The following is a 19,520-nucleotide window of genomic DNA, read 5'->3' as shown; positions in this document are numbered from 1 at the left end:
TATAAATATATATATATATATATATATATATATATATATATATATATATATATATATATATGTACATAAATATATATAAATATATACAAATATATATTCATATATATACATATACACATATGTGTATGTATGTATGTATGTATGTATGTATGTATGTATGTATGTATGTATGTATGTATGTATGTATGTATCAGTGGTGTAGAGTTGGATTTAGGTTAATCACCCGCTGCATAACTAAGAGTAAAAATTCAGGTAACGCAAGTCACCCGCCAATGTTTTGAGTCATCCATTATCATTTTTAAATAAAAATTTAGTATTTGGTATAATTCTTGTACAGTTAAGTCATTTTTGTATTCATATTTATATTTATATATATATATATATATTTATATATATATATATATATATATATATATAAATATAAATATATATATATATAAATATATATATATATAAATATATATATATATATATATATATATATATATATATATATATATATATATATATATATATATATGTACATAAATATATATAAATATATACAAATATATATTCATATATATACATATACACATATGTGTATGTATGTATGTATGTATGTATGTATGTATGTATGTATGTATGTATGTATGTATGTATGTATGTATCAGTGGTGTAGAGTTGGATTTAGGTTAATCACCCGCTGCATAACTAAGAGTAAAAATTCAGGTAACGCAAGTCACCCGCCAATGTTTTGAGTCATCCATTATCATTTTTAAATAAAAATTTAGTATTTGGTATAATTCTTGTACAGTTAAGTCATTTTTGCATATAGTTAGCTATAGGTGAACTATTTTTTATTATTAATTTATACATATATAACAACAAACTTAATCTCAAATATAAAGAATAAAAAGAATTGAAAAAAAGAATTGTTTCAAAAAGTCAATGCTTTAAAATAAGGCAAACATCAATCTAGCAACACTTACATTTTAAAAAACAATGCAACTAATCTAATAATTAATACTTAAACTAATTTTTCTTCTTAGTTATCCCTTTTAGTACACCTTTCTCCCGACCCTATTCAAAGTAAAATATTGTTATTATGTCATTAAAAAAAAAAAAGATTCATATTTTTAAACTATAGTAAACCACTTTTAAAAATTCTAGATTTAAAAATCTCTTTGTAAAAGTCAATTTTTTATGGTTTCTTGTAACTTACTATCCTTAATAATTTGAATTTCTTTTGTATTACAAAACAAAACAAAACAAAATACTTTCATTTTAAAAATAAAGCCTACAATTAAAATCATTTTTGAAAATAAAATTTAAAAATTTAAAATATACAATACCTCAGCATCAATCCACTTTCTAACAGAAACTAAATCACCAGTCATATCATCTATTTTGTATGAAATATTTGTAGCAGCTTCCTGGACTTCACGAATGACACCAACTATAGTAACCTGATTAAACATAATTTTTATTTAAAATTTGAAAGAAATTTATTTCATATTACCTGGTTCTTAAAAAAAACTTACTTGATGAATATCTATGTCATCATGACGAAAAACATCTTCTGTTGAATTATATTCTGCTTTGTGAAAAATTGCGGCGGTAATAGGTAATAAAGTTTGTGACCTATTTTTCTAGAGTGAAAAATATAAATATATTTAGTTAAACAGAACCATTTTTAAAATTGATAAAAATAACAAATGTTTCTATTTACTTTGCAGAAAATTTTATTTATGCAGAAATGGAAATGGAAAAAAGGGGTGGTAAGCCAAAACTCTACTTTTATAAATAAAAATGTTATTTTGCCTATTCATAGATCATCCTAGTCATATTTTAAAAATCCTGAAAATTGTTTGATATCAGGAAATATCAGGAAAAAATCTGGAAGCTGTTTTCCCTTATTTTCTTTTAAATTTCACTTTTAGCTAAGTTGTTATTAATTTTTTTTGACACTTTTTATAATTTTTCTATGAGTGATGAGTGAAAAAGTTTAAAAAACAATTATATTACAAAAATATATACTTTAACTCCCATGTATTGAAAATGTTTTGGATATCTGGAAAAACTAAAAGTTAAAAAAAAAATCTGGAATTCCGGAAATATACGGAAAAAGATAACCCCAGCTATTTGTATAAAAAAAATTAAAAAAAAAAATTTCAAACCATTAGTTATTACTATTACAGAAACTATTAAAAACCTTTAGTTTTTTAATAATTTAAAATTAATCATGCTAAAAATTATAAAAAGTAAACTTGTTTATCTTTTATTTCACAAAATAATGGAGAAAATAGTTAAACCTACTTTCCCATTCCTTATAACAGATAGTAAGCATGGCTTTTTAAAAAAGTCGTGGTTTACAAACTTTCTTAAGAATTGGATTTCTTGACCTACACTAAAATTAACCTACAATAGAATACTCAAGAATGGATTTCTTGACCTACACTTTATCATGTAAGCTTCCTGTTGACATTCTCTTTCCCGATTTGCCAAGGCATTAGATAAAAATCCTCACTTAAGATTGCTACAAAAGCTAGTGGAATAAAGTGTTTCTTTCAAATAGGACACAACATGTCCTTCTTGAAAATGTAACACTAGAATGAAAAAAAAGAGGTGTTCTATATAGCTTGGTTGTTGGTCCTGCACTTTTTACTACCTTCATTAATAATTTACTGGAACAAATTATAACCAATTCAAATCTGTTCCAACAATTTCATCAGAATTCAATCAACCTTTTCAAAAATATACTTAGACATTCTAACTTCCAATGATCTAAAGCACCACGTCCAAACATCTATTACGGCCACTAAGATTTATAATCAGAAATGCAAAACTCCAGACAAAGCTCTATACAGTTTATATACGTCCACTTCTAGAGTTTGCTATCACTGCTTGGTGTCCTTATTTAGAAGGAATTTCTTTAGAAGGAATTTTTACTACCTTATTTAAAATTACCTTATTCTATATTTAGAAATACCTTATTCTAGATAGATTCTTATATATTCTAGATAGATTCTTATATATTTAGAAATACCTTATTCTACTATCTTATTTAGAAGGAATTTCTATTAATGAAAGCATTCAACATCGTGTAACTAAAGTACTGCAAGAAATGAAGCCTTTTGATTATAAAATAAAATGTGCCAAACTCTGTCTCACTTCTCTATGCGAACAAAGAAAACAATAGGAACTTATTAAGAAGTTTAAATTAGAGAATAATATCAATTTAATTGAATGGTATATTATTCCAATTAAAGTTTCTTTAACTATAGGCATCACATCATTGAGAAATCTATAAACAGGTGAGTCAGATATAACTTTTTTAACAACCGTGTGTCTAACACAACTTCTTTCCAGACAATTTTGTAAATGCCAATTCAATCAACAAGTTTAAAGCAAACTTAGACCGGCATCTAGTTTAATCACAACAGTGTTTCCCAAGGTTGCTTTAATGCTGCTATATGAATACAAATTTTAATAAATTAACTTTACTAGTTAATGAAAAACATACAGTTCATGAATTGATCTGTGAAAATTGATATACTACTAATACTATTACTACGATAATAATTGGAACCCCATGAGCATTTTGATGAGCATTTAATTCTTGCTGCTTTTTTATTTAGCTTTTAAATCTATTCAAACTTTTATTAATTAAAAATTATTTTATTTCCAGAATCACTTAAGAAAACAATTTAAATTATTTAATAAACTTTATAAAAAAAATAAATAAACGGTGTGTGCGTGTATATATATATCATGGCCTTCAACACCGTGCGCGATTTTTTTTGACTGAAGGCCGATTTTAAAAAAATATGGTGGTTTAGTAAAATAGAAAAATGTTGTATAGCTTTGCTAAGACTAAATATATAATTAGTAAACATTCTACTTGCATTTTTTTGATGCATTAATATAAAATTAGTTTTTTGACGTTAAATTAACAACTTTTTTATAAGCTTAAATTGTTTATTAAAATGAATAAAAATATTTTAAATCAAAATTTTATATATATAATATATAAGAAATAATAAGTAATGAGAAAAATACACCAATAAAAAACCAAATTATTTTTTTACTAAACATGAAAAAATTTTTTTACATAAGCTTGATTTCTTTTAGTTTGGTTTCTTTATTACTTTTGGGAGTGTGAAGTAATGCAAAGTTCTTTAAAAAAATGTTTGCTAATGTTTGGCATTGTTTCTTTGCAATAGAAAAACTGTACAACTCTGCAATAAATGCAAACTGTCGTATAAGAAATGTTTGGCAAACTCTTTTATCTAATAAAGAAAAAAATATGTAGCAAAATAAGGACCACTGAGATAGAGTATCTGATGGAATAGTTAATCCTCCTCTATTTAAAGTATTCAAATAAGTTCCATATTTTTCATAATATGTAGTTGTATCTTCATCATTTTCTTCAGTAGAACACTTTTGAACATAACCAGCAATATAGACAATAGCATATAAAATGTCTATAATTAAAGTATCTTCTAGATCTGCTAAATTGTAAATTATATCAATTTCCCTATCATTTAAATCTTCAAGACATTAAAGACAGTCATGGCCATCATTTCCTTCTACATCAATATTCAGTTGTAGCACCAGCTTAGCATGTTGAATACTTTTTCGATAACTGATTTAGCTGTTATAAAGTAAGTACCACCAGAGCCTTGCCTTAGTTTTCCAAAGCATTTTTTAATTGGATCACTAGAAAACCAACCTAAAATAACATATTCATTTCCACTTGATAAAAGATGACAAGAAAAATCAACTAGGCCACGACAAGTATGTGAAAGAGCATTGCTTGTATCTTTTGTAAGCTGGCAAACACGGTTACCAGATGTTGGATTCATATTTTCAGCCATTGTTGCAATAGCAAGCAACTTTTTAAAATTAATGTCATCTGAAGATCTGATTGCATTACGCGACCCATCCCTAAATCTAGCATTGGCACCTGGACATTTAACATTCACTATTTTTCAAAATTCTATAATTAACTCCAAAAAAATAATAGTACCCTTGACACTTTCTTGTTCTATTTTTGGTTGAGTTTTTAGAGCTATAACTGTCTCTTCACTAAATATTTGTAAACAAGTGCTTACTTTTTGTCGTTCTATTGGTTTAGGATTTATTGATGTTTCAGTCAACCTGGATAACTTTATTAACTGGTTTTTTTCGAGTGTATATAATTGTTTCTTATGCACTTCAAAAGATGAACATAGTCATATAAAATATAAGAACCATTTTGACATAACCAAGGTTTTCCCTCTACTGTTTTGAATTTAGAAAAGAAGCTTTGGTTAACTTTATTTCAATCTGTAATAATTGCAATTACTTTACCATTACACGTAGAAGTTTCTATGGTGTCTACAATTAATTTGCATTGTTCTAGTTGGAAATCTGAAGTCAGATTACTAACTGGTAAGACTCTTGCTAAAAATTCAGGTCCACCAAGACTTTTGACCATAAATGAAAGTACAGTAGTAGCTAATTTCTCTGGATAATTAACAGTATTTTAAAAAATATTTCCACTTTGATATAATAATGCTGCTTTTACATAAACTTCATCTATCAATAAAACACAATTTCTTTTTTTTTTCATCTAAGTTCGATAACACAGAACTTAAAAAAGTTAAATCATCCTGAGAGTTTATTTTTGAAGTTATGCGCGTCAATGTTTGAATACTTGGCAACTGATAATCATAACATAATCGATGGTAGGTGGAACGACTTGTTGCAAAATATTCAAAAGCTCTCGTTATTATATCAGCAGAATAGACAGCACAACCAACAGAATTATCTCCCATTACATTTAGATGCTCAAGAATTATTTGAATTTTATGATCCTTATCCTTAATTTTCAGATATCTAAGGGCTTCATTTAAAGATGACTTTGTACAAAGAGAAGTGATTTTGTTATTTGACAGAGGTTTAATAGTACATTTTGAACCAAAATGAAATGCTTCGAACAACAAACTTTGATTAATTATCAGCAAAAATAGTGGAACTCCACAATTGAATACTTTATCATTAGATAAGTATTTTTCGATTTCTCCAAAGTTTAAATTATCAATTATTTTATATTCTTCTAATTCATCTTTTTTGATACAAAATTTGCGTTTATAAGAAGTTTTTAAAAACCGGCCTTCAGTCAAAAAAAATTGCGCATGGTGTCGAGGCCTTCTATAAAGAAGGCCATGATATATATATATATATATATATATATATATATATATATATATATATATATATATATATATATATATGAGTATTTGAGGTATTTGAAATATACTTATTAAAAAACCATTATTTAACATTTCTTATTTATCTTAATTGGGTAAAATATATCTCACTAGTCTTCTGTTTATTAAATTAAAAAATAACAGTAAAATATTTTGAACTAAAGAAATTAGAAAATATTATTAAAACTTTATACCTTCAAAATTTTTAGACTAAAAAAAAAAAGTGACTTTAAATAGTTTAACAAATGTAAACCTGCAAAACAAAATGTATACTTCTATACCCACTACAATCTCAGTAATATATTCCAAATAGTACTAGCCAATATCATGACTAGCCAATATCATGCCTAATAATAAAAAAAAATAAGCCGGGAAAATATTAACCGATGTCATTAATATTTGTTTTGCACAAAGTGATACCAAATCTGTTAGACACATTTAATGAAATTGCTAAAGCTTAGTTAGGAGTTGCATTTTGATCTTATTTTAAATAAAAACTTTTTAGAATTTTAGGATACTTGCCTAACCATTACAGACAAGATAGGCATTATACATTTTCTTGAAATGTCTGACTTGATAAGTGACCTCAGTTTTATGGTTCACAATCACTTTCTGCAAAACAATCTCAGGGTGGCCACTTTAAGCTACTTTAAAATTCGAGGACTTTTCAAGGATAATTTGGGGTTTTTCAAGGATATATTGATCTTTTCTTGACCAGAAATAAAAAAAATATGTTGTCTTCAAAATATGTTATATATACATATACATATATATATACATATACAAAATATATACATATATATATACATATACAAAATATATACATATATATATATATATACATACATATATATATACATATATATACATACGTATATATATATACATACATATATATATACATATATATATACATATATATATATATATATATATATATATATATATATATATATATATATATATATATATATATATATATATATATATATATATATATATATATATATATATATATATATATATATATATTAAGAGAGAGAGAGAGAAACTATGTTATCAAACACTTTTATTTAATCTCTTTAGATTGCTCAAGTTTTTTTAGTGAAATACAAAGCTCTTGAATTAATTGCCAGTTCTTTTTCTAAAATTGTGTTTCTAAAGGAATTTGCTTTTGTCCTTACAAAGAAATGTAAATGATTGATGAAGAAATTTTAATTATGAAAAAGTAGGAAAAATTTTTTCTTAAACTGATGCTGACAAATTAAGTGTTGAAGCAGAAGAAAAGCGAAAATTTTAGCAAATAAAATAGCAAATTTTCGCTTTCCTTCTGCTTCAACGCTTAATTTGTCAGCATCAGTTTAAGAAAAAATTTTTCCTACTTTTTCATAATTAAAATTTCTTCATCAATCAATTTACATTTCTTGCTTACTTTGTCTACCTTTAAATGACCTTTATTTTTTTTCAACACTGAATTGTACCTATTGTATGCTAACATGCAGCTTTTTAAAAAATCACTGGGAAGCATATACTGATGAATAACAATGTCATGGGAATTGATGTGGTCATAAACTGTTCTTTGGGAAACAAGAGAACCCTCTTGTAGATTTTTTTACTAAAAACTGCTTGTTAACACTGAATCCTCCTTCTATTGCACATTGGCTATGAGATAAAACAGCTCAGCACGACCCTTGAATTTCAGAATAGATACTTCCTTGTTTTGAACCATTTCATTTGGAGGGAAAGATGAAACATTCCTAACTAAAGAAATCCATTTGTTCATTTCTAAAGAAAACATTCATACTCTCATCATATGACAAAACAAAGAATGGTGATGTTCTGACATCTGAAAAGCTGGGCTCGATAGTATTGTGCTAATCCAAAATTAATAAGGTTTAATAACCACATTTTATTTTGCTTAATGAAAATTTTGATGCTATTGATGCTACTTCGCTGTCAGATGATTTTTCTATAGTAAAATCTAAGAATAAAAAATGTAAAAAAAAAAACTTAAAACTATCCTGTAAAGAACGCAGTCAATCAATTTGAAACAAACTCTGAATAAAAAATCCCCTGCCTTGGGGCTCTTGGTTGAGTTAAGGCTAGAGATGGTGTATCGATAAAAATACTCATCTTGAGCAGATGTTAACTATTCTATTATATGCTTCCGCTTAGCACCTCTTCACTCTGTCACCTTTCTCATTGTTCTTCATCATTCTTCTTTTTCCCAAGACTGCACTCTTTTAGATGTAATTTCTAATGGGCCATGCTCTCTCTCTCTCTCTTTATCCCTCTGCTAATATTGTTGTTATTAGTGACTTAAATGCTCATCACACTAAATGGCTTGGCTCAAACATCACTGACCCTGCTGGAACTAAAGCCTGTAACTTCTGCATTTTTTAATCTCTTACTCAGATAGTTAACTTTGTAACTTGTTTTCCTGACAACCCTAATACCTTCACTCCTTCATTTATGTCTAGCCTCTGATCCTAGCTTGTGTTCAGTTTCTCCTTTTTCTCCCTTAGGTGGTTCTGACCATGCAATGATCTCTTTAAATCTTTTATCTTGTACTTCATTTTCGGACTCACCCTATCGTTACACTACTTACTATTACCCTAAAGCTGACTGGGACTCTTTTCATGATTTTTGTCGTGACAGTCTATGGGCTGATGTCTTTTTTCTCTCAGCGGAAAAATGCACCTCCTACATAACCTCTTGGATTCATGCAGCAATGGATGCTTTTATTCCTTCTCGTCGCATGGTTTTCACCCTCTTGTTCAGCTGCAATGTCTAATCATTTTTTTCATCTTTTTCAAAAGAACAACTCTCCTGGAACAAACAGCTATTTTTTAATGCAAGAAATCAATGTAAAAAGGTGCTGTCAGGTGCTAAGCTCCATTATACTCAGTTCACTAAATCTTGTATCTTATCTCAGAATTAGGCTCTAGAGACTTTTGGAAAATCTTCAACAGTGTCGATAACAAAGGTCTAACATTACATCTCTCATTCATGGAACGGATCTTTTTAACTCTCCCAAGGATAAGACATAAATTTGCAAAGAACTTTTCTTCTAAGTCGATTCTAAAATGTTATGGCCATTCTCTTTCTTCCATTCCAATTAAACAGGTTAACCGATTGTAAGATATTCAAATCACTCCAGCTTCTGTTAGTAAAGTCATATCTCAATTAAACTCTTCTATGGCTTGTGGTCCAGACAAGATTCCTGTCAGTCTTACAAAATTGCTTTCCAGAACTCTTTTCAATTCTCTCTAAACTATCTTGAATTATCATTAACTACTGACCTTTCATAGAAACCATATATTATTGTGCTCGCCATAGTCTCTCCCTGATTCCATTCTCTACCAAATCTCTTATTCCTCCCTGTATGAAATACTGTTATCATATTTGGGTTGGTTCTTTATCTGTTAAGCTTGAGCCTCTTTCTTGGGTTGGACCCACTTTATCTGTTAAGCTTGAGCCTCTTTCCCATCATTGTAAAGTTGCATCTGTTTCTCTTTTCTACAAATACTATCATGGATGCTGCTCAAAGGACCTATCCTCTCTAGTTCCATAAACTAAAACACATTCTAGTATGACTTGTCATTCAGCAAAGTCTCATTTGTTTACTGCAACTGTCCCTGCATGCTCTAAAAACTTTTTAGTTTTTAGAGCAGTTTTAGGCTAGTTTTTTTCCCCGCACTTTAACTCTTTGGAACTGTCTCCCATCTTCATGTTTTCCTGACTCATACAACATTCAACTGTCAATCATTTCCTTGCGCTATAACTTTATAATTTTTTTCTAGTGACTCCCAACTTAATAGTGGTTTTTTGCAGCCTTGTTGGGAGTGAATCAGAATAAAAGTATATATATATATATATATATATATATATATATATATATATATATATATATATATATATATATATTATATTTTCTAACTAATTTAGTAGATGTTAATATAATAATTGAGTAGATGTTAATATAATAACTAATTAGTAGATGTTAATAATACTGACAGTAACAGTTAACAAAATAACTGTTACTGAAAATACCTAATTATTAAATTCATGAGAAATCTACGTAATGTTGATATTTCTGTAAAAGATAACAAATATTTAACTTTAGTAAAATGTGATTTATCAAAAAAAAGTTCCAGGATTTCCAGGATTTATTGCTAAAAGGGGTGCTTTTCCAGGACTTTTTCAGGACCTATCTAATTCAAAGATATTTCCAGGTTTTCAAGGACTGCTGGCTCTCTTGAATCTGCTACCTATTTGTGCCATAGAAAGTGTTTGTAAACTATAGAGTTTAAAATAATTTTTATTTTAAACTCTATGGTGCTTTATGTATTTATTTATAAACAAATTTAAACCATTTTCATATTCAACTGTAAAACGCTCTTTCAACTATATAGCTTTAATACATAAACTTAGACAATGAAAGTTATTTTAAAATCAATAATGTAAATTGATTGTTAACAAGAAGTTAATAACCCAATTATTAAACTTTGTTAATTGCTTACAACTTTACTTAAACTTCATAAAAAATTTTCTAGAAAATAAATTCATCAACAGAGTTTTTATGAATTTTTTTTTTTTACCATAACAATCAAAGAACTAAGAATACCTTCTTTTGTGAACTGTCTATTGCAGGAGATCCAACACCAGGGCTCATAAAACCACCATCACCGCCCTTTAAAGCAAAAATTATATAATTAATTATACAAATACAACAAAGTATGCAAACAGGAATACAAACAAATAATAAACTCTGTAATGCTTTAGTAAAAAAACACTTATCTTAAGCAGTACTATAGTTTCAATATTTAATATTTAAAACTTTAATAGTCACAGCCTTTGGAATTAGGGTCAGCATTCAGCAACGCCGACCTTACTGCTAACCTAAATGTGTTTGAGGTCAACAAAAAATTGCTGACCTCATTTCTATATTTTATGGTAACCAATTTGTGTCAAACTTTTTTTTAATGACCTGATGCCAACATTAACAGTTTATTTAAGTTTCTAACTTGTAAATTTTTAACAACTTGAGTTAATTTTACCAGTTTAATCTCATTTTTCTTAATTCCAAGAGGCGTAGTTGAATCTTCTAATTCAAAAATTCAAGTAAAACTATATGAAACTGCTGAAAATTAATAAAATAACATAATCCTAAATATTTTTATTTTTTTTAATTTAACGATTTTTATTCAATGTAAAGAATTATTGAAAGTAAATTATGTTAATTTTTTTTATTTTTTATATAAAATATACATTATCTTATGTAATAAAATATATAAAATATATTAATAGAATATATAGTAGTAGTGTTTAGAGTGAGTAGCAGTGTGAGTTGATTAAATCATATCCTAACTAATCATAACTATTAAATAATAATAAAAGAAGCTATATAAGTTATATCTCAAAAACAGTCCAGGTGGCAGCGATGTAAGACTGTTAAATTGTATATATATATATTTATTGTGTGTGTGTGTGTGTATATATATATATATATATATATATACATATGTAAATATATACATATATATTTATTGTGTAAAGAGAACTATGAATATGGATGAAGAGCAACACCAGACTTCTCTGTGCTGACTTTTACTATGCGTGTTCAGATTAGGAGTTATGCATATAGCTTTTGAAGTTGATAACTGATGTTGAATCAGTGGTATACCCTGATAGTATGTTCCATGATCTAACTATGTGATTGATGTAAAAAAAAGCATCTTTCACAGTTTTTAACTAGCTGCATATCAGTTCATAAGATGACTGTTGAGATGGTCTACAACATCATGGGATGTGAAATTCAGCCATGTAAATATTATTGAAAGTTTGAATTGCTGAATGAGGCCTCCACATATATTGCTCAAGGGAGGTAAATCAAAGAATTTGTAATCTTGTTTTGTAAGTTATATGCGTAATTGAACATAAACTTTTTGTTGCCTAATATTGAACTTGTTCAAATATAGCAATATCTCCTTTGAGATGTGGTGATCAGGACTGCACTGCAAATTCAAAGTCTAATGTAAACCATATAAAATGTTTTCTATTTATTATTTTCAACAAGCATAACTTTACATTTTTCAATGTTCAAAGGCATGAGCTAAAGTTGTGACCATTCAAATGGCTTTATCAAAACCATTTAGTAAGGTTACATATTTATCAGACAATTTAATAATAAAACTGCAATGATCTTGTCATCAGTATAAAGTTTTATGAGATGGGTAATATCAGGCAGATCATTGATGAAGAATAAAAATAAAAGTGGGCCAAGTACTCATCTCTGAGAAATCTCAGTCGTTACAGTTATCTATTCTGATACAAAACTGATAGTTGCTGATAGGTTGTACAAATTCTGTACTATTATTAAAGTTTGGTAATAAACCTACTATTGTTCTATAGCAAAAATTGATAGAAAATAATTGTCCAGAATATGGCATATTAAATTATGTTCAACAGTAGTTACTACATCCTCATCCTTAAGGGAGCAAAAGAGATCTTTAATACTTTGTTGTAAAGAAAAAGTTAGAGATAATGCCACAAAAAAAAATAATAATCCTAAGCATGATAAGTATACAATGATAAGTCATTTGTTAGTTTTTTTTTTAAATTATTATTCCATAAACAATAATAAACAAGAATCAATGAGACATCTAAAAAAATAAGTAACTTTGATAATAGTAAGAAACTTTAGATACCTGGTAATTTCCATGGAAACCTAAAATACAAACAAACTTTGAATACTAGAATTGTAAAGTTAGAAAATGTTTTTAAAAACATTACTTAGATGATTTTTACTAATTATTTATCATGAAGTGACAGTAAATGTGAAGTTTACTATAGCTAAATGTTTTTTTTATTACAAAGGTAACATATAAATAGACATGGAAAGTAATTCTCTACATATATGAACCACCTAATAAATTCTATTATAAATGTATTTAGACAAGGTTTTAATTATAAAAAATTTGAAATTAAATTAATTTTGAAATTTGAAATTAAATTTATTTTACCAATAAAATAAAATTAATTTCAAAAATTAAATTGATTTTCAAAATTTTGAAAATAATTTAATTTTTGAAAAAAAAATTTTTTTAATTAATCAAAGAAATTTAGAGCATTAAAAATGATAAAATTTATCATAAATAACATAAAGTTAAGGTGGTATTTAGATAAAACAAAAATAGTAGCTAACAAAAAACAGTTTGTTTACAAAAGTGTTTTAATAGACATGTATTCTAGCTAGCAACTGATATAATATTTGTTTATACATGCAGAAAAAACTTTTAGGCATTTAGCCTTTTTTTTCCTATTAATTAAAGGAGAGGTGCCAAAGATAACACATTTGATGCACCAATTTCTATATACTTTTTTCTATGTAAAAAAACAAAAATCAAACCAAAGAATTTAAATTATAATATGATTTAGCATTTCACGATAGTAAACTACTAAGCATAAATCATGCAAACAATTACAAATATCTTTAACTATTACAAATATTACTAAAATGCAAGTAGTCCATAAAATAATATAGGCTAATGTTTATTTTAATTTTAAAACAAAAAATAGAAATATTACAATATAAATTTAAAGGTTATCAGTTTTAATGTCAAATAATGTCTAATTTTAATGTTACTTTTGTATAATTTTCTTAAGTGTAATTGCGTTATTTTTTATGCATAGGTTAATATAGTTAAAACATATATTTATATTAGGAAATCTAGAATTAACACATTTGCATTTGATCATAACATATTTGTAAATAAAAACAATAGTTGTAGATTTGATGATGTGACCCAGACCCTGGACACATCATCAAATCTACAACTTGGCTGTGCATTCAAAATTCTACAATGCTACTGCATGAAACATAAACTGAAAGATACTTAGAGACCACTTCAAATGTAAACAACACAAACACGAATCAATCTGATTTGTAAAAAATAAAAAACTTCAAAATCCTCATATTTTTATATTTAAGGTAAAACCTCTGCTGCAGTAGTTGTTTGTTATTTTAAAGATAGTAAGGCAAAGTTTTCAATCATTTTCCTTTAACTTGAATGGAAATGATTGTGGCGGATGAAAACCTTGAACATCAAGGCTGTCATCCATCACAATAAGATGTAGAAAAAGTCATCATTAAAATGTCCCATATTATCAAACTTATTATAAATAGATCATAAAACGCTCTTAAATCTCAGAAGACTTCACTTAGAAGTAAATAGAGTTTAATCTAAGCAGAAAGTTAGTTGATAAACTGTTTCTCTGAATTTATTTTTTATATAATTTATAAACTGTGTTTTGTATCAAACTATACCATGCTGAAATGTAATGTAGAGCTTAGTTGCTTCACTGAGGAACTACACTATAAACAGCAGATAAATAGCTCTAAGTTCAAACTATATTTTGTTTTTCTTAAAAAAAGCAAAAACAAAAAAAAAGAATTTTTATTTCAACTTTACTTCAATAATTTGAATATTTTACCCTGATAGTTCATCTTTTCATAAACAAGCCTGCGCTTTGTTAATTGGCGGAATAAACAACCGGGAAAACATGTAGGATTAAAACAAAAACAACATTTTCATAAACTAACTTATAAAATGTATAAAAATTATAAATATAAAAATAAAGCTTATAATAAATTCAAAATAAAAATTATACTTTAAAGTTTTATAAATTAAGCATATAATAAAAATATTACTTAAACAAAATTGTTATTACTTCTTATAATATATGTTTCATGCACTAAGTTGTTCTGCATTTTACTAGTTAAACATGCACTATTCCTAAATTGACTCTTTACTCGCTAGCACAATTCAGCAAAGGTCGTCAATCATTGGTATGTAGTAAACTAAGTGAAAATAAAATTTCATCGCATGTGCTATTTGCGTTAGAAATCGTATTAATGACAAATTTGCTCAATACGATGGCATATATGATATTATAAGTTTTTAATGATAGTACCTAAGTTAAAGATTATGTCTAAGTTGAGAAATAAGCGAAAACTCGACTGGTTCAAAGAAGTCAATGGAGATTCAGTAATGATTTGTTTTTTAATAGATATAGTAAATACATAGTCTTAATATTTAAATCTTAATACGGTTCGGCGAAACAAATGAGTTATTTGACCATTGCACTATACTGCGCCATAATTAATCTAAAGTTAATTTCAATTGCAATTGTTAATTACAATTTGAATTCATATAACGACTAGTTTCTATATATCAGTTGCGTTGTTCTTTTCTAAAGATTCATTTCATTATTATAACATTTAATTTATAAAACAGTAAATCTCAAAATCAAAAAAACGAAAATTACAATTTCTAATTACAAGTCTAAATGAAAGCAGTGTAATTACAAGTCCAAATAAAAGCAGTGTACAGTAAAAGTATAAATATTTAGAAATATTTAATTGAATTAAAATATTTATAAAAGTATTCATATTTAAAATTTATTGCTTATATCATTTTTATTTCAATTTCATACATTATTTATGCTTCTCAATAATATAATTTTTTCAGTTTTAGAAAGATCATGCAGAACGACGCTGGTGAGGTAGTTGATATTTACATTCCAAGAAAATGGTATGTTCTTTTACTAGTTTTTAATTATACTAATTATTTGTTCAATCGTATCTTTAATTCTGAATTTTATTTTTAAAACAAAAGGTTATTTAGTAGTTCAATATTTATGTATAAAATTTTAAAATTCGTATCTATCGGGTTTTATTGTTCTATTAATGATCAAAATTATTACTCTTAAGTAAACCAATTAAGAAATAATATATAACAGTCTCAACAATTCTAATGGTTTTTACTGGATTAACCTTAATGTACTACTATTAAGCACTAATAATTATAAATTAAATTTAACTGGTCAGTAAAGTATTATTTTCAATAAGGTGTATTTATCAATAAAAAAAATTATGTATTTTTTACTACAAATGCTTATGAATCAGTATTTAATTAAAGGTTGGACAATTAAATGAAAAAATTAAGATACATAAAGGCTATAAACTTCTGTTATAACTAATTATGAAATGTTAAAGATTTTCTAAAGGATGTATGTTAGTTAACGATTTTCTAAAGGATGTATGTTTGTTAACAATTTTCCATCAGGTTAAAAGGAAATATACATTAAAAACTATACTAACAAATATTCTAATAGATCTCAGTTGTTACAAATACTTATTAGTTATTACAAATACTGTATTACAGTATCATTGTACTGTAACTACTGTATCAATTTTTCAATTTTCTAGTATTCTGCAAGATTGTTAGTTATGTTTGTTGCAATCGTGTTTTTAGCTACTAGATTTTGTTGTTTAGTTAATGCAGTACCTAATATCTTGAATTAAGAAATAGCATTTGCTTGCTTTTTTGTGCTAAACTTATGGTTTTTTTTATGTGCTTGTTTTCAATATATATTTAGTTTATTCATTAGCAATGAATGTTTAAAGCATGCTTTTCTGCCAATATAAGTTTTAATTCCATGTCAGGGTTAGGTCTGTTAAAATTTTAAGTATTCTGGTCCTCAATCAGTTTTATATAACTGGAAAAGTGTTACTTTAATTGTGATTGTTCGTTTTTGTTCATGTAATGCACCTTCATTCGTGCTGGTGTCTGAATGGTTTAAATGACTATCAAAAATTAGTGCAATTTAATTATTATTTTATCACATTAAAAAATTTAACTTTATTTAATTTAATTAATAATTAAACATCATTATAGAAAAATCAGAATGTATCATGTAAGTGTGTTGACTACAAGTTTGACAACTTTAAATCTATTTTTATATATTAGTAAAAACATTTATAAACAGATTTATGAGAAATAAAAATTTACTGATTGAACAAATATTTCAACAACTTTAAAAATAATGAAAAATATGCTATTAAATTTTATGTTTTATTTAGCTCTGCAACGAATAATATAATATCAGCAAAAGATCATGCATCAGTTCAAATTTCAATTGCAGAGGTTACTTGACTTTTTTTATTGGGTCATGATTTATATCCCTAATTTGTTTTCTTTGGTTGTTTTCAGATTTTAATTGATCTACATGTTTTATGTGTGGGTTTTGAGGTTTTCCTCCTGGTTTCTAATTACAGGTAGATAATGAAGGACGTATGACAGGTTCTTCTAAAACATTTGCTTTTTGCGGTAAAGTTCGTAGTGCTGTAAGTATTTTTTATTTGCCATTATAAATAATTAAACACATTACATTGAAAAATATTTTTTTGTTCAAAGCCATAAATAGTGCAATGATGATTTAATGATCAGAATCTTTTTGTTGATTTTAGTCGAGCTTTTTAAAACTGAGCACTATAATTAATGTGTATAGTGTTTGACTGTTGTTGAACTTTTATAGGACTTTTAAAAAAAATTTTTATGGAAGAAGATCTGTATATTTGAGGCGCTTCTGCAGTTTCTCTCCCCTCCCTGCCTTCCTTTTATTATTGTTCCTAACTATAGAGAATTCTATGCTGATCTTGAGTGGTATTAAAACATAGGTTTGAGTTTCAACAGAAAGTGCTCTATAATTCGATATTGGAGTTTAAGAAATTACACTAAAAAGCGCTAATAATTGCTATTTTATTCATATTTGGTTATAATTTAACATAATTTATTAAGATTTAATACTTCAAAAAAGCCTGTTTATATTGACTTTTTATAGCAGCACTGTTCAAAAATGCATAGAGCATCAGTTTCTGTTTAATCTCTGTTCAAAATTATTTATGCCTATTTGTGCCAATCCCTATTTGTCAGTTTTTGTATACATTTTAAAAGCTATGTCTTAGATTAATTTTTGAAAAATTAATTAAAAGTATATATATAGATATTTATAAAAGTTAGTGTTTTTAGTGTAACTTTTTAAACTTCAACATCAAGTTAGAGCACTTTGTTAATTTTCAGATCTGTGTTTTTGTACAATTCTTAATCAGCAATAAATTAATAAAGAGTAAGGGTAGAAGTTGCAGTAGCCACTTATATCTGATATAATTTTTTGATTTAATTTTTAAGTTATCTTTCTATTCTCTTTAATATACTCTATAAAAAACATTATATAGCTTTTTACTAGCTAATGATTAAATAGTTCATGCACCACGCATATGGTTTAAATACCAAATGATGAAAAATGAACATATGATGCTATATAAGTATTTTAATCTGTCTCCATAAGCTTGTATTTTGTGTGTAACATCCTAACAAAATCCTTTTGTATCTATTAAAGTTATTCTTTGTCAACAGTGTGCCACTTCATTGTGCCACATTTCTGTAGAATACAAACTATTTATCAGAAAAAATGTTAAATATAAGTATTTTGTGCTGCAAATAGTGCATTGATGATTTTTAAAGTTCTGAACTTAACTGTTGATTTTAATTGAGCATTTTAAAACTGAGCATTTAGGCTCGTTTGTTTTTTCTAGTATTCCACAATTTTTATTTAATCACTCACGCGTCAAATTTTAAGTTCCTGAATTTCAGAAATTTAATCCTTTGATTTAAATGGTTTGAGTAATCGTAATATTAGATTTTAACTTATGATTAATTATTTCATGCACCACTCTTATGGTTTTAAAAAACCAAATAATGAGAATGAACAAATGAAGTTATGAAACTAAGTCTAAACGAATTTCTTTTGAATTATTTATTATTCAAAATTAATTTTGTAAATTATACTAAAAATATACTAATTGTTTAATTTACCATTTACTTGTATTTAGGGTGAATCAGATGATGCATTGATTAATTTGTGTATGAAAGATGGTATTATTTCGAAGTAAGATTTTGATTTTACTTTTTTATTTATTTATTATTATAATACTGTTGATAAGTTTATCAAACTTTATATACTAATTTCTTCATTATTTATTTAGGAATTACAATCTCTAAGTATTTATCGATTATGAACAAATATATGATGTCAATTATTTCAAACAATAAATGATATGCTTAACACCGTAGTTCTTTATTTCGTTCTTTATAAAAGCGTTTTAATGATTTGACTAATACGGATGCATAACCTGCTACGAGGAGGCTAATTACGTGCAAAACATAAATTGACACGTGTGAATCGGCATATGGGTGCTAAGTGAATTTAAAAACTTCCTCAGTAGATCTAATATTTCCAAATTCTTTTGTTGGCATGCATTTCAGCAATTTTTCAACACCTTTTCGCAATTCCGATATTAAAGCTGGAGCGGAAATATAAGTAAGAACGTAAACCTAACGTTATTTTAATAATTTGTTCGGGATTTACAAAGCAAAA

General features: G+C 26.4%; 2 protein-coding genes and 2 non-coding genes across 5 annotated transcripts in view; 3 read left to right on the top strand and 1 right to left on the bottom strand.

Moving 5' to 3' along the window:
• The window catches only part of LOC100214070 (replication protein A 32 kDa subunit), a 30,232-nt gene extending 15,442 nt beyond the window's left edge, over positions 1–14,790 (bottom strand). The window contains exons 1-5 of the mRNA XM_065811239.1: positions 14,733–14,790; positions 12,947–12,966; positions 10,864–10,929; positions 1,524–1,631; positions 1,335–1,448 (exon numbers count right to left, since the gene is read on the bottom strand). Coding sequence (XP_065667311.1) covers positions 1,335–1,448; positions 1,524–1,631; positions 10,864–10,929; positions 12,947–12,966; positions 14,733–14,745 — 321 coding nt within the window. The 5' untranslated portion in view covers positions 14,746–14,790. The remainder of the gene's footprint in view (positions 1–1,334; positions 1,449–1,523; positions 1,632–10,863; positions 10,930–12,946; positions 12,967–14,732) is intronic.
• A 195-nt stretch (positions 14,791–14,985) lies between these two features.
• Positions 14,986–19,208, top strand: LOC100206175 (small ribosomal subunit protein eS21). Of its 2 annotated transcripts, none has more exons than XM_065811238.1 (6): positions 14,986–15,087; positions 15,770–15,832; positions 17,164–17,227; positions 17,359–17,427; positions 18,976–19,031; positions 19,129–19,208. In XM_065811238.1, the coding sequence occupies exons 2-6, from the start codon at positions 15,783–15,785 to the stop codon at positions 19,142–19,144; spliced, it is 255 nt and encodes an 84-aa protein (XP_065667310.1). In that variant the 5' UTR covers positions 14,986–15,087; positions 15,770–15,782; the 3' UTR covers positions 19,145–19,208. The 2 variants fall into 2 exon arrangements, with proteins under 2 accessions (XP_065667310.1, XP_065667309.1); XM_065811237.1 differs by having other exon boundaries at positions 15,045–15,286.
• LOC136089166 (small nucleolar RNA SNORD36) lies at positions 17,507–17,574 on the top strand. Its single transcript, XR_010642821.1, has one exon. It is a non-coding gene; the product is annotated as a small nucleolar RNA SNORD36 (small nucleolar RNA).
• Positions 18,587–18,656, top strand: LOC136089168 (small nucleolar RNA SNORD36). Its single transcript, XR_010642823.1, has one exon. It is a non-coding gene; the product is annotated as a small nucleolar RNA SNORD36 (small nucleolar RNA).
• Positions 19,209–19,520: the final 312 nt, after the last annotated feature.

The sequence above is a fragment of the Hydra vulgaris genome, chromosome 12 (genome assembly GCF_038396675.1).
Source record: "Hydra vulgaris chromosome 12, alternate assembly HydraT2T_AEP".
Taxonomy (NCBI): Eukaryota; Metazoa; Cnidaria; class Hydrozoa; order Anthoathecata; family Hydridae; genus Hydra; species Hydra vulgaris.
This window is presented reverse-complemented; position numbering and strand designations above follow the sequence as displayed.